The sequence below is a fragment of the Pelophylax lessonae genome (genome assembly GCF_965119305.1).
Source record: "Pelophylax lessonae genome assembly, chromosome: 3".
NCBI classification, from domain to species: domain Eukaryota; kingdom Metazoa; phylum Chordata; class Amphibia; order Anura; family Ranidae; genus Pelophylax; species Pelophylax lessonae.
Genome location: NC_138770.1, coordinates 478,440,427 through 478,457,109, shown reverse-complemented (window position 1 = coordinate 478,457,109; position 16,683 = coordinate 478,440,427). Strand labels below are relative to the sequence as shown.

The following is a 16,683-nucleotide window of genomic DNA, read 5'->3' as shown; positions in this document are numbered from 1 at the left end:
CGGCTTCCGCTGTGAGACAATCTGTCTCAAGGACTGGTCTTCCATCCTACTGTTACTGTCTCTGGCTTTGACGGTATGGCTGTTGAAAGCCAGGTCCGGAGGGATAGAGGTTTTCCTCAGGCGGTCATCCCTACCTTGTTAAAGGTTCGTATATCGCTTGGTGCGAAGTGCATGGTTTTCACCCTCGTTCCTTCTCGCTGGCGAAGGTCTTGGCCTTCATGCAGAAGGGTGTGGATCAGCGTCTGGCGCTGACTATGGTCAAGGGTCAGTTGTCAGCCTTGGACGTCCTTTTTTTTTTTTTTTTTTTTTTTCTTTTTTTTTTTTTCCAACGACCTTTTGGCGTCGCGATCTTTGGTCTGCACCTTCGTTCAAGGGGTGCGGCATTTGGCTCCCCCGAGGGGAGCTCTCTTGCTTCCCTGGGATCTGAATTTGGTTTGGTCAGTGTTACAAAAACCTCTCTTCGAGAACATCAGAGTGATTCCTCTTTCTGTGTTTTCACAGAAAGTTGCCTTTTTGGTGGCTATCACATCGGCTCGCAGAGTGTCTGCATTGGCGGCTTTGTCCTGCCTCTCTCCTTATATGGTACTTCATAGAAATAAGGTAGTTCTGTGACCGAATCAATCTTTTCTTCCCAAGGTGGTTTCTTCATTACACCTCAATGAGGAGATTGTGTTTCCTTCGCTGTGTGCACGACCCAAGCATCCTTGGGAGTTTGCCTTGCATTCTCTGGATGTGGTCCGGGCGGTCAAGGTCTACCTGTCTGCCACGGAGTCTATTCGGCAGTCTGGGAGGGACCTCTGAAGGGATCAGCCGCCTCTGCGGCGACCATTCTAAGTGGATTAGACAGACGATTGTTCAGGCCTATTTTATGGGTCAGGTTCCTCCTTTCCCGGTAAAGGCCTATTCTACTCGAGCCGTTAGTGCCTCTTGGGCTTTTCGCCATCAGGCGTCTGTGGCTCAGGTGTGCAAGACGGCGACCTGGTCGTCCGTGCACATTTTCAAAAGCTTTACAAACTTGATGATGTTTTGGCATCTTCGGATGCTTCCTTTCTGAGTGCGGCAGTTTTAAGGGGACATTATTTTTACTGTCCCTTTTTTTTATGGAGTGTTTTTTTTTCTGGGTTTGTTCTAGTTTTTTCCTGTGTGCTCAGGTTGTTACTGGCCCGACTATTTGCGTCACCTTCTATATTGGCTGCATTGCTTTCCCACCCCTCATACCTGCACTTCTTTGGGACAACCCATTAGTGAAGGCTAATACCATCGGGCGGTGTCTGTCAGAGGACGTAAGAGAAAATTCAAATTTTTGTAAGAACTTACTGTAAAACTCTTTTCAGATTTTTCTGACAGTCGCCTCCCCCGCCCCTCTGGTTTTTAGATCTGGGGGTTCTTGCCTTCCGGTACTGCTTGCTACAAACTGAGGTAATATCAGATTGGGTTCAGGACAATGGCTGAGGGATGGCCCCCTAGTGGCGTGCCGAGGTATAGACGTTTTTTGTATTAACCTGATAATCATTTGCCTAGCCTGCTCCTGCAGATTGCGCCATTACCCATTAGTGAAGGCTAATACCATCGGGCGGCGACTGTCAGAGGACTCAGAGAAAATAATTTTACGCTAAGTGCTTACAAAAATCTATTTTTTTAGTACTGATTTACTGTAGGAATCTCACTGATTTACTGTAGGAATCTCACTGATCCTGTGTGAAGAGGAGATTGTGGTAACAGCTAGTTACCTTATACAGTGCACCCCACAGCACACTGATTGCCCCCCCCCCTCCTTCCCAATAAATAGGACCGGTCACTAGCCCAATAAATAGGACCGGTCACTAGCCCATCAAAGGACCGGTCACTAGCCCATCAGAATACCCAAGTACCTCTCTGAAGCCCGTGCCTCCTAGATTATGTGTTGGGTGTTTTCTTTTCAAAATGGGGTCATTTTATGGGGGTTTGCATTGTCCTGATGTTCCAGGGCCTTCAAAAATGTGATTGGTTGTAATGAAATTATGTGTGTAATTTATGCTCCTAGAACACCCGACAGTGCTCCGCATGTTGGGCCTCTGTATGTGACTATGCTGTGACAGTCTCACATATATGGTATCGCCATACTCAGGAGGAGTAGCATAATGTATTTTGGGGTGTCATTTTTTGCTATGTGTTAGATATCTTATAAATTGACAACTTTGTGTAAAAATGCCTTCTCATTTTCTTTCCACATTTTCCAAAAAATGTGAGGGAAAAAAAATTACATGTTCAAAAGACTTATGCCTCATAGAATATACGTTGGGGTGTTTGCTTTCCAAAATAGGGTCATTTTGTGGGTAATTTCCTTGTCCTGGTGTTCCAGGGCCTTTGAAAGTGTGATAGGTTGTAATGAAGTTATGTGTAATTTATGCTCCTAGAACACCTAACGGTGCTCCTTGCATGTTAGGCCTCTGTATGTGGCTAGGCTGTGACTATCTCCATACTCAGGAGGAGTAGCAGAATGTATTTTGGGGTGTAATTGCAAGTATGCATATACTGTGTGTGAGAAATAACTTATGACAATTTTGTGTAAAAGAGAAAAAAAAAATATTTTTCCCAAAAATTGTGGGAAAAAATTACAACTTCAAAAAACTCACCATGCCTCTTACTAAATACCCTGGAATGTCTACTTTCCAAAAAGGGGTAATTTGAGGGGTATTTGTACTGTCCTGACATTTCAGGGCCTCAAGAAATTAGATAGGCCGTTGGTACATCAGGTGTGATCAATTTTTTATGATTGGCATTATTATACAGGATTTATTTAGCGCCAACAGTTTGCACAGCGCTTTACAATTTGAGGGAAGACAATACAGTTAAATACAATTCAAAACAGGAGGAAGTAGAGGGCCCTGCGCGTTAGAGCTTACAATCTAGAAGGGAGGGTCAAGTGAAACAAAAGGCAATCACCGTGGGGGATGGCCTGATGGAGAAAATGGAGGTATATTTGTTAGGTGTGGGTAGGATAGGCTTCTCTAAAAAGGAGGGTTTTCAGAGATTGCACCATAGCTTGTAGACTCAATAACTTTCACACAGACTAAATAATAACCACTAATTTGGGTTATTTTTACCAAAGATATGTAGAAGTATAAATTTTGACCCACATTTATGAAAATTACTTATTTGCCAAATTTTATAATATAAACTAAAACAAATTTTTTTTTCAGAATTTTCGCTCTTTCACTTGTATCGCAAAAAATAAAAAACCCAGTGGTGATTAAATACTACCAAAAGAAAGCTCTATTTGTGTGAAAAAAAAATGATAAAAAATTTGATTTGGTACAGTGTTGTATGACTGAGTAATTATTCAAAGTGTGAGAGCGCTGAAAGCTGAAAATTGGACTGGGCAGGAAGGGGGTGTAACTGCTCTGTATGGTAGTGGTTAAATTTTTTGATTTTTATTTATTTATTTTTTTTTTGTTTGTTTGTAGAATGTTAAATAACAATAAGTGAAACATTTTTTTTTTTTTTTTTGTTTATAGCCCAAACAGAATAAAAATCGCACAGGTGATCAAATACCACCAAAAGAAAGCTCTGTTTGTGGGAAGAACGTTTTTATTTGGGTACAGCGTCGCACGACCGCACAATTGCATGTTAAAGTAACGCAGTGCCGAATCGCAAAACATGGCCTGGTCATTGAGGGGGAAAATCTTCCAGTCCAGAAGTGGTTAGATCTTTTTTTTTTTTTTTTTTTTTTTTTCAAATTAACTAACTGTGGAGGTCACGTTTCCTGTGGAGATTCGAGCTCCAGTCTGCAGACATATCCTTGAGAAATGCATTTGTGACATCAAACCTGTGACCTCCACTTACGTAAGTTGTCTATTGGTTTGTTACATTAAAGTTTTATAACAAAAATAAGTGGATTGGATCACATGTTTCCTGTCAAATGGAGCTCCAGTCTGCAGCCATTCCCCTCTCAATTAGGATGACAGGAATTTTGACCTGCCTGCAATTCCATATCTTGAAGTACAGGACACAGGCTACCCTCAGTCTGAACACTTGGGTAGGGTTATAGAGAATTTCCAGGGGGGGCATGTCCAGCAAAGCTATGTCAGTCACCTGAAGGTACCATGTTATATGAATGTCAAGCCTGTGTGCTGTACTATTGTATTCCAAGAAAGAATTTACAGGCAAGTCTCTTCCTTTAATTTCATGGGTTGGTAAATATACAGAACGTTGCTGTGTACATAACTATGTTTTTGTGCTTTGGAAAAATGAGCATAATTTAAAGACACCCCCCCTGTGTTTTTTTTTTTTTTTTTTTTCCCTGTAGGTTAACGCCAACAAAAGCAATGGTTCATCCATTTGTTGACACGGACAATCACAATGTTCAGCTTTTTGGATCATCTTTACCTGTCAAGGTCATGGAGGCATTGGCAAATTCTAATGGTATGATTTGTGGATTTTTTTTTTTTTTTTTTTGTTGTTTAAGTTTTAAATAGCAAAACATTAGGCTGCATATCATTACAAGGTTCTCTTGTCAGTTCCCACACAGGCAAATACTGACATTTTCTCTTAAATGTAAAAATCTGTATTTTCTATATCGTTCATTGACTGATGCAGCTTCATATCTTCTTCCATTGGGTTATGCTGCCCACTACAGAAGTAGGACACTATGCAGAAAAAAAAACTTCACCACACCTATGGGGTGGTCCCTGCAGGCATAACCCCACAGACTCTGCTACAGCCCTTAGTTTTTCTGTCTAGTTTAGGAGTAGGACGTAGTTCCCTGCTGGGGTTTCGGTCTTAGCTGTTGTTTTCCCTGGGAACCTATTTTTGTAATTTTTTTTTTTTTTTTTTTTTTTTTATTTGTAGAGTTCCTGGAAAACTACAAACAGCTGGTTGGGTTTTGGACTGGATATTCTAGATCCTTAAGGTCTCCCAGCCTGGCCAGCGAGCGTGAGCATGTTATAGTTCGGCACTAGGCCTCACAACGACAGAGCCCCGTTGGACATGGAATGATCCCGCAAGTGGACTGTCTCGGCTGGGACGCAAACAACTTGGGGTGCTCTTAGTCACAGCGTACCCCTTGGCTGGCAGCACCCCCAACCCAGGTGGGAGATCTGTTCGGGACGGCGCCCACCTGATATTGTGGTATGGTGAGTAAGTGTCCCCCCAATTCTTTGGTTGTCTCGGGGTGGACGTTGGCCCCCTTCATGAAATAGTCGGACCCTCGGTTATCCCGCAGTTCCCTTGGCCTCTCAGGTATACCAGGCCCCCCCTCAGCTATTGCCCCTTCCCCCTTTCCATAGCAGGTTCCAATCTCTGGGGGGCGGATATATTGTGGCCGCTGCGGCGTTTCTGCGGGGGTTGGTTGGGTTTTACCTCGTGGGGTCTTCTTCTGGGGACTCTGATGCCTTTCGTCTGCTTAACCCCCCCCCCCCCCCCCATCCGCCCCAAGGGGTATTGGAGACCATATGGCGTGCCGTGGGGGCTGCCATTTTGCTGTATACTTGCTCTGCATGAAGTTAATATTTTTCTTTATTGCAATGCATGGGCAGCCATTTTCTAAAAGTTTCCTATAGGAATGCATGGGGCGGCAATTTTCATGTAGTCCACGATCGCTGGGCACCAAAGGGAGTCTCTAGGCATGACCCAGGTGCTTTTCTATTTCCTGTGTTAGATCGTTCCTTCTGCTGCACAGAATGTTCCTAAAAAGCCTCCTGATCGGTTTGGTAAAGTTTTTGGGGTATTCCTCACACTGCTGGCAGACTGTGCTAGGCTGGGGCTTGATATACCGGTAGTGCAACGGAGCAATTGAGTGTTTGCGACTTTTTTTTTTTAAAGTGACACTCCCTCTTGTTAATTTCAGTTTAAATGGAGTCCCAGGACAAAATTTCACCTACAAACCTCTGGGTCGCAGCCCCTGTCGGTTTTTACAGCCATTTTGAAAATCCTGATGTCAAAAGTGGATTTAGTGTTAAAAAGTAAACGCTAGACGTAAACACCCTGTGCCTTTCGCCTCCCTCTGTAGTATCTTCAGATTCTGAGGCAGAAATAGCCGCTGCAAACGCACTCCACCCTGGTGGCTCTGTCATCGCATTCTGTTGCTCAAGAGGACATGTATTCGTCAGCCGCCACGTACATTTGTTGTGCTGTTACACAGTTAATATTCTCATTATTGTAGATGCAATCTACATAGTATATTCTGTGATTTATTTGCTGCCACCTTCTGGCCTTTTCTGGTAATGTTCTTGTTCCTCCTGTGAGCCTGATACATCATTTCCTTGTATGTAAACTCCACCCCTGTTCTAACTGCACTTCCTGTGTCATGGCTGCTTCCATTTTCCTCATGAAACAGACTCTTGTATCTACATGCTAAGCTAAGGAAAGCATCATCTTTTGACCGCATAATACTGAATCCATTCATTCTGCTGTATTCCTGTTGTGTGATGTTCAGAATAAACCAGCTTTTGGATGAAACCAGTATTGGTGAGTTCAAGCTATCTGAGGAGGTTTGTTCGCAGTGACTGTATCTGCTTATACAGGCCCGGCACAGAGGTCTCACAAGGGTTAGGTCACTACCACAACAATCCGAGTCAGAATATTTGTGGAAGCACTGAAAGTTTCAGTGCGAGAAACCTGAAAATTGGCGGATGAGTCTACAGTGTCAGGAACGCAGGTGTATTTTGGCACCTGCAAATTGTTTCCCGGCCCGGAACTTTTTTGCAATATTGTCAGTGTCAACATTGGGGGTGCCCAAGCGTTTTAAATACCATTATCCCTTCGCGAATAAGGTTTTCATTTGTTGGACCGTGCCACCAAAGGTGGATCATCCAGTTTCCAGACTAAGTCTACTGTGGTCCCGGTGGAAAAATCCCCAGCTTTTACGGACCCCATTGATAGACTGATTGAGTCTCTGTCCTGACATTTACATGTGTTAGCGGGCTCAATATTGAAACCAATATTTGTGACCACCCTGGTGTCACAGAACCTTAGTAAATGGGTCTTGGAAACGGAACAGCTCTCCCCAGGTCTGATTGAGCTCATGGATCAAATGGCTCGAGCCTTGCTGTATATGTGATGCATCGCTGGATGTGGCTCTCCTGGTGGCCGGAGTGTCTGCTGTGGGGATTGCTATTATACGCATGGTGTGGTTTTAAGAGCTGGTCTGCGGACCAGGCTTCGAAAAAGGCTCTTTCTGACCTTCTCTTTAAGGAGGGGCCGTTGTTTGGGTCTTTCCTGGATGAGTTGATCATAGGCCTTACGGGTGAAAAGTGTAATCTTCTCCCTCAATCCTTTAAGAGCAAGGTACCACGTGCTAGACTGGGTCCTTCTTTTACTGCTCGTATGCGGCTTTTTTTTGTCCCTCCTGTTCGCAGAGAAAAGGAAAGCCATTCAGGTCAGGTAAACCGAAGACAGGCCTATCCCGGTCTGCAAACATAGTTACATAGTCAGGTTGAAAAATAAAACAAGTCCATCTGGTTCAACCAATAAACAAAAAAAAACAGTAATGAAAACCCAACCATACAATCCCATATCCGCAGTTGATCCATAGGAAGGCGAAAAAAACCCCCAGCAAAGCATGATCCAATTTACTACAGCAGGTAAAAAAAAATCCTTCCTGATCCCCCTGAGAGGCAATCTGATATTCCCTGGATCAACTTTACCTATACATATTAGTACCCTCTTATATTAAGTACCCCCAGGAATCTAGGCCTTTTTTAAAGCAATCTAGTGAGCTAGCCAGAACCACATTTGAAGGGAGTCTATTCCACATTTTCACAGCTCTTACGGTGAAGAAACCTTTCCGTATTTGGAGAAGAAATCTGTTTTCCTCTACACGTAAAGAGTGCCATCTTTTCCTCTGTGTTGACTTTAAAGGGAACAACTCAACACCAAGTTCACTATATGGACCCCTTATGTATTTATACATGTTGATCATATCCCCCCTTAATCTCCTTTGCTCGAGAGAGCTGAGCTCCTCCATGCATCTTATCGGTTTGGTTGCCCTTCTCTGCACTTTCTCCAGTTCCCAGATTTATCCTTTTTAAGAACTGGTGCCCGAAACTGAACTGCATATTCCAGATGAGGTCTTGCTAATTTGTACAGGGGCAAAATATGATATCTCTCTCGTGTCCGTGCCTCTGTTAATACAAGAAACAACTTTGCTTGCTTTGGAAACAGCAGCTTGGCATTGCATGCCATTATTAAGCTTATGATCTACCAGAACACCCAGATCCTCCTCCGCTATGGATTCCCCCAGTTCTACTCCACCTACTATTTATGATGCATGCATATTCTTAGCCCCCAAGTACATAACTTTACATTTATCAGCATTTAAACCTCATTTGCCATATAGTTGCCCAATGAAACAGTGCATTGAGGTCAGCTTGTAAGTTGGAGACATCCTGTAAAGAAGTTAGTCCACTGCAAAGCTTGGTGTCATCTGAAAAGACCGAAATGGTACTTTTAATCCAAGACCCTATATCATTTATAAAGATATTAAAAAGTAAGGGTCCCATCACTGAACCTTGGGGTACACCACTGATGACCTTAGACCATCCAGAGTAAGAATCATTAACCACTACTCTCTGAATTCTATCTTTTAGCCAATTTTCTATCCATTTACAAAGTTGACTTTACCTTACACATTAGCAGTGTGTGGGGAACTGTGTCAAACGTTTTTGCAAAATCCAAGTATACTATGTCCACAGCCACTCCTCTGTCCAAGGTTTTACTTAACTTTCTCATAAAAAGAAATCGGGTTTGTTTGACCACTTGTATCTTTCATGAATCTATGCTGTCTGTTGCCTAAAATATTTTTTTTTCCATCAAGAACTCATCTATGTGGTCTTTTATTAAACTCTCCAGTGTCTTCCTGACTATAGAAGTTAAACTAACGGGTCTATAGTTACTTGGCAAAGACTTTGATCCTTTTTTAAATATAGGCACCACATTGGGCCTATGCCAATCCAGTGGTACTATTCCAATCCTTAAGGAGTCCTTAAAAATTAGAAAAAATGGGGTGCGCATGCGGGACGCTATGGATGCCTGAGCTGAGAGCTCGTCTCGGAGCGGCGGCAATAAGAAGCACAGGGGCCATCATAACTCACCCACAAACTTCCTTCTATCACCCCCTGGTGCACAGGCAGGCAGTGTATGTCGTCCAACCGGAGAAAAAAGCACAGGACCCCATGGAGATCACTCACACATTATCTCCTCAGAAGCAGAGAAAAATTCAACATGAAGAAAGATGGCGCCGGCCCCTCGTCCCCCAGCAAAGACACAGCATGCAGGCTTCCACTTCATCTGTGCCTACTCAAGCTATTCCTAACAGTGAGTACAATGCACCCCTCACTAAGGTAGACCTTGACAAGAGTTTAGAAGCTATATACACTAAACTGATCACCAACTTTCAAGCAGAATTAAATAAGACAGCCACTACCCTTACACAGGAAATATCTGCCTTGGGGGGGGGGGGGGGGGAGAGAACAGACAAATTGGAAACTAAGCATGACAAACTTTGCTTAGCTTACAAGGAACTCAGCAGAAATCACAAATCCTTACATACAGCTTTAACACAATTGCAGTCACATGTTGAGGATCTGGATAATCGCAACAGACGCAATAATTTAGTATTGCGTGGAGTGCCAGAGTCTTACACAGATTTAACTCCTATCACCAGACTTTCTTTAAATCACTGTTGCCTGAGCTAGAAGATTCTAACAGGGTTCGTACGGTCATGAAAATCCTGGAAAAGTCATGGGATTTTGACATGACACTTTCCAGGCCTGGAAAAGTCCTGGAAAATGACTAAACTTACTAAGTTTTGGAAAAGTCATGGAAAAGTGTTGTGCAAAAATTTAATTTTGTCTGTGGGCCCCCTGTATTCTGTGGGAGCGGGGGACAGTAAGTGGACTATTTTCTCTGTTTCGGGTTTAGGCGGATTAATCAGCCGCAGCGCTGAAGCCTGATCACTGGTCTCTTCAATATGAATAGACCGTGACAGGCTGGGAACCCTGCGGTGGATTGATCCGCTGAAACCTGAAACTGAGAAATCGTGCATTCACTGTCCCGCTCTCAGGGACGTACGGGGGCGTCCACTGGGGGGTGTCAAGCCGACTGCCCTTACTGTGGTATGTGCTATGGAATGTAAAAGCCGACTGCCCTTACTGTGGTATGTGATATGGAATGTAAAAGCCGACTGCCCGTACTGTGGTATGTGATATGGAATGTAAAAGCCGACTGCCCGTACTGTGGTATGTGATATGGAATGTAAAAGCCGACTGCCCGTACTGTGGTATGTGATATGGAATGTAAAAGCAGACTGCCCTTACTGTGGTATGTGATATGGAATGTAAAAGCCGACTGCCCGTGTTGTGGAATGTGTTGTGGAATGTAGAAGCCGACTGCCCGTGTTGTGGAATGTGTTGTGGAATGTAGAAGCAGACTGCTTCTCTCCTGTGCTGCAGAAGATATTCTCTCTCGCTCTCTCTCCTTAATTATCAAGCAGCAGCCTAATAGACATATTAAAAGTTACCTCCAAATCAATATTACCTCTCCATCTTTTTCCCCTTAAAAAGAAAAATAAGATTGCAGAAATAATTAAGCCTCCCCCCACACACAGACACACACATATCCCAGATTAATTAACCCATCCAGTGCTGTAATAATTGGGATTGGTGAGCTATTGGCTCCAATGGTTAATGTGCAGGGATGACGGGTTGTTTATGCTGTTAATTACTAACTTTTATTCAGTATGTTTTCATTATTATTAATTATAATTATTCAGTATCTATTCAGTATCAGTGAGCTGCATTAGTGCAACCAGTATCAGTGTCAGTGCAACCAGTGTAACCAGTGTTAATTAACACTGACACTGGTGCCACTAATGCAGCAGAAAGGGGTTAATTAACTGCCACTGGTCGGTCATTAATGCATCAGTGACCAGTGGCAATACATTAACCCCCTCATGCTGCATAATACAAATACCATGGGTAATTAACCTTGCCTACTATTTGAAAAAATAATTGGGGGGGGGGAAACGTCTTTCTGTTTCGGTGCTCTTTTAGCCCCCCCAGTGCTTATTTAGCCCTCCCTGCTCTTAAGCCCCTCTTTGCTCTTATTCTGGCTCCCCCAGTGCTCTCCACCCCCCTGTGCTCCCTGGCTCCCCCCTCAGTGATTTCCTGTTCCCCCCCAGACAGTGCTCTCCACTCCCCTGTGCCTTCCAACCCCCCTGCAATGCTTTCCAAACCCCCCCTTAATTCTCTTTATTCCCCCCCCCCCCCCCATGCCCTTCAGCTCATCCAGTGCTCTCTGCTTCCCCTGTGCTCTCCGGCCCCCCCCCCCTTGTGCTCTTCTATCTTCTATCATGTCCGCAGTCTCTGACCTTCTCTTCTATCATGTCCACAGTCCCTGACTATCTCTTGTATCATGTCCACAGTCTCTGACCATCTCCTGTATCATGTCCGCAGTCTCTGACCATCTCTTTTACCATGTCCGCAGTCTCTGACCATCTCTTCTACCATGTCCGCAGTCTCTGACCATCTCTTCTACCATGTCTGCAGCCTTTGACCATCTCTTCTACCATGTCTGCAGCCTTTGACCATCTCTTCTACCATGTCTGCAGCCTTTGACCATCTCTTCTACCATGTCTGCAGCCTTTGACCATCTCTTCTACCATGTCTGCAGCCTTTGACCATCTCTTCTACCATGTCTGCAGCCTTTGACCATCTCTTCTACCATGTCTGCAGCCTTTGACCATCTCTTCTACCATGTCTGCAGCCTTTGACCATCTCCTGTACCATGTCCGCAGCCTTTGACCATCTCCTGTACCATGTCCGCAGCCTTTGAAAATCTCCTGTACCATGTCCGCAGCCTTTGAAAATCACCTGTACCATGTCCGCAGCCTTTGACCACCTTCTGTACCATGTCCGCAGCCTCTAACCACCTCCTGTAACATGTCCACAGCCTTAGAAAATCTCCTGTACCATGTCCACAGCCTCTGACCACCTCCTGTACCATGTCCACAGCCTCTAACCATCTCTTCTATCATGTCCGTAATCTCTGACCATCTCTTGTCTTTGATCATGTCTGGAGAGGAGTCAAAAGTGGGAGTGCTGTCGGGATGGGGATCACAGGAGAAGTCAGACATGTGTGGACTGGGGAGAGGAAACTACGTGATAAAACCAGAGCATGGTGCACCTAAGAGGAGGTCAGTGACAGTGCTGCCTGGCCAGTCTGAGGGGGGGTCACTGATGTAAGGGGGCACTGTTATAAAGGTTCCTCCTTATATCAGGACCCCCCCTCCCTTCTTTAGTGCATTCTCTCTGTGGAAAGTGGTCTCTGGTCACCAGAGTCCCCCCTACATCAGAGTTCTCAGCTTTTTCATCCGTGCGCCTGAAGTGACACCCGTTCCCAGCTGTGGCAGTGGTGCTTCCATCTCATCCACTGTAAAACAAGGGGCCATTTTGAGTCGCGCTGTATCCAGAAACTAAACCCTAACTGCAGAGGTACTGTACACTACAAAGATTGTCAATTATTTTAGTGCTAATATGCTGGGTGTGACATGGATTTTCTTCTTATTTAACATGTATACATAGACATTTCATGAAACTTTAGGTCATGAATATTTACGTGAAGTCATGGAAAAGTCATGGAATTTTCTTGGTAAAAATGTGTATGAACCCTGTTCTAATTTTACCTGCGACCCTATCCACCGCGCTCTCAGGCCCGAAATTCCCGTGGATAAGCCACCCAGGGACATAATTTTGTGCATGAAAGATTTCATCACAAAAGAGGAAATACTGAGAGCTGCAAGAAACACGCCTAAAATTATGATAGATGGATTCAAGTTACAAATCTTTCCAGATATTTATCAAGCTACACTAGAAAGAAGACGTAACATGAAAGAGATAACCTCCATTCTCCAGTCAGCACGGCTACGCTACAGATGGGGGTTCCCATTCAAATTAATTATCCCACACAATGGGTCCACCTATGTGGTTACAAATCTTCATGAAGGCAGGGAGACCCTCGTCAAACTGGGTCTCGTGGACGCCCCAGCCCCCTCCCCGGCACCTCGTCCATCCCCTTTATGGCAAACACCAGCGTCCAGGCATGGACACAGGAGAATGAGGAACGCAATTGGCCATCAATAACTCATATCCCTGAAATTCCCAGTTTCTCAAGTTATTGGATCCTGTGAGATATAATGGAAGATACATTTCTTTAAATATGTGGAAACTCGACTTCCTTACTGACTTGCTGTGCCTTTTTCTTTAACTACCCAAAATGCTAAGTTTTACCATCCATCCTCAGTCTTCACTCCTAAAATACTTCCTCTCAAAGCCCAAGGTTCACTTTCATTGGAAGTATTTACCAAGTCACCATCTAGATTCCACACTATAACTGACTTCATATGCTTTACAGTTCTTTTCATTATCATCTAATTCTTAGCCAACAGCGACACCTACTGGCAATTCTGTTTCTTCACTGGATTTCTACAGCATTTTCTGGTTTTAGCAGATCAGAGCTCCTCTTGGTGACACTGTAATAGCACCATCTTGTGGCCATTCCTTCTAACTTTCATCTCCATTTTCACAAACAATCCTTAATATATAATTTCGGATATGGGGAATAACTGGATGCAAAGTTCTTTTGCACTAACATTTTAATTCTCTGCTCACAAACGACATTCATCAGATTCACCGAAGACAAGAAGAATGTGTGAATGAGAAAATACAAGGGGATGACCCTCTCCGTGAAAGTAATTCTATTAGATTATAATACGATATACACTATGCCTTTAAAGTTTATTAATACACTCACTTAGGCCAGCTGCCCCGCGCTTGTACTAGCTGCACACACTCAGCCTGATGGGGACGGGCGGGCTTATAGAGGCGGCAATTGTTTTAACATCAACTCGGACTTCAGGGTTGGCCCTCTCTGTTCGCCTGTCTGTCCCTGGTGGGCTGTTTTAAGAGGATGTTTTCCTCTTATTTTTTTCACATTGTTTCAGTACCTTATTGGTCGACTGAACCCTAGTTCAAATTTTTGGTTTGTTTTTATTCATACCATAGGCTGTGTTTCAAGCCTGTTTTGTCTTATTTGGTATAGATGTGATTGCTTTAAGGATGGAATGTTCCTGTTAATCTTTCTCAGAACAAGTACTATGATCAGAACCATATTCCCATTCATTCAATGCTATATATACTTTACCCGGATCACTTCATTTCAATTGGTTCCCAAGTTACTATACAATTTTTCGGCGGGCCTTACCCTGCCAGTGGCAGTGTTTACAGTATTTAACTTTTATAATTTCCAGCAGCTCCCCTCTTCTTTTTTTTTTTTTTTTTTTTTTTTTTACTCTTAAAAATGACAATTAAATGCATTTCGCATAACGTCCAAGGACTCAATTCTCCCAATAAAAGGAAAAAAGCCTTTCATCAATACAAACGGTTTAATGCGAAAATCATATTACAGGAAACACATTTCGCAGAAGGAAATCCTAAATTTTTTCATAGGGCTTATTCTAAATCTTATTGCACCTTATTTTCCTCAAAAAGCAGGGGAGTGGCAATTTTTATACATAATTTGCTGCCGCTGGAAGTCCTTGAGGTCTGCAGATATGTTGATAGATATATTATACTTAAGGGTAGAATACTAGGTAAAGAAATAACTATTGCTAATGTATACGCCCCCTCAGACTCCTCCACACAATTTTTTCTGCAGTTATTTGAACAATTGGATAAACATCGGTCATCACATATGATTCTAGGGGGCGATTTTAATATGGTAGCACACCCTTCGCTTGACCGTAGTAACCCCTCTTCCCTATCTAAAACTTTTCACAAAATCATTACTAAAAAGCTACAAGAATTACAACTAACAGACACATGGCGCTGTCTAAATATGGGCTCTAGAGAATATACCTTTTTATTCCCACCCCCACACTTCTTCGGTAAGACTTGATTATATATTCACTTCTCAAGTTATCTTGGCCAATTCCATTTCAGCAGAAATCTACCCTTGCGTTTTGGTCGGACCACCACATGATGATATTCAACACTAAACACATAGGCTTCCCACCGTCTTCTTTTACCTGGAGGCTTAATGACTCTATTCTTTCTGATCCCCTGATTGTTCAAGAATTTTCAGAAGCAATCACAGATTTTTATACTCCTAATCCACCTATAGATACTTCAAACGCCAATACCTGGGTTACGCATAAGACTTTCATAAGGGGTAAACTTATTGCTCTAGCGGTTAAAAGGAATAGGGTAAGATCCGTGAAAATACAGGCCCTGAACACGGACCTACAATGGTTATATAAAAACCCGAACACACTTCATGACCCTCTCATTAGACAACAAATAAATGAGAAAAGGTTAGAGTTAAACATCCTGTCTGAAAACGCGGAGAAATCATTACGCTACTCTAGGTCCAAATTCTTACTATACAGCAATTCTGCCTCCACTATGCTGGCTAGAAAACTGAATCACTCAATAAAGCCCCCACACATATACAAATTGAACACCTCATCAGGCCTACCTACCTCACACCCAAAGGAAGTTCTAGGAGTATTTGAAAATTTTTATTCCAAATTATTATCACCTCAATCGACTGAAATCACACAGGACACCATAAACTGGTTTAACAATATCTCACTACCGAAACTCTCTACCTCAGACGTGGCTACCTTAAATTCTCCCATCACAGAGCTAGAGATTTCTCCAACTATTTGTGACCTTAGGAACTCATCTGCTCCCGGCCCAGATGGCTACACTGCCATATATTATAAAACATTCTCTCCGATCCTAGCCCCTAAACTCTCGTCCTTGTATAATGATATACTGCAAGGTAAAAAATTCCCTGAGGAGAAGTTGTTGGCCAACATGACGCTCTTGCCTAAGCCCAACAAAGACCTCTCACACCCCCAAAACTTCAGACCCATTTCAATAATCCACAACGATTTAAAAAATTTTCAGGAAAATACTGGCTACGAGACTATCTAAAATTATACATAAACTTATTTCTCCTGCTCAAACAGGTTTTATACCAAACCGCCAAATTACACACAACATCAGATTGGCCTGTAACATCATTCAGGATGCGGGTTTATACAAAAAAACTTACTTTTACTTGGGTTAGACATCCATAAGGCATTTGACAGTGTCTCTTGGACCTACCTACAAAAACTTTTTCCTGCCTTTGGTTTTGAAAAAGAGTTCCTTAATGGCTTTTCAGCGTTGTACGACCACCCTAAAACTAGAATAAAAATACCAGGCTGTAATTCCTCCTTCTTCCCCTTGGGTAGGGGCACAAGACAAGGTTGCCCACTGTCCCCCCTCCTATTTGCACTAGCTATGGAACCTCTGTCCTTGGCAATAGAAAAACACCCTGAAATGGATTTAAGAAATGTGACGATGACTATAAATTAAGTCTCTACGCAGACGATGCCCTTTTATTCCTATCAGATCCCCTAATCTCACTGCCAAAACTTCTGCAAACCTTAGAAAAATTTGCATCCATCTCAGGCCTAGGTATAAATGTCATCAGACAGTAGTGCTCCCTATATATTTTACAGATCTAGAAACATACCCCTTTGCTTGGTCTCCTGACAAACTCCCATACCTGGGAATAAAACTCTCAAAAGATTATAACAATCTATTTGACTGTAACATACCCCCCTTTTTGCAAACCTACGACCCCCCTTTTTGCAAA

The 16,683-nt window shown here is 43.2% G+C and overlaps 1 protein-coding gene across 2 annotated transcripts in view; it reads left to right on the top strand.

Moving 5' to 3' along the window:
• Positions 1 to 4,326: 4,326 nt before the first annotated feature.
• Positions 4,327 to 16,683, top strand: part of NUP133 (nucleoporin 133) — an 899,557-nt gene continuing 887,200 nt past the window's right edge. For both annotated transcript variants that reach the window (XM_082249111.1, XM_082249110.1), the window contains exon 1: positions 4,327 to 4,404. In XM_082249111.1, coding sequence (XP_082105237.1) covers positions 4,380 to 4,404 — 25 coding nt within the window. In that variant the 5' untranslated portion in view covers positions 4,327 to 4,379. The remainder of the gene's footprint in view (positions 4,405 to 16,683) is intronic.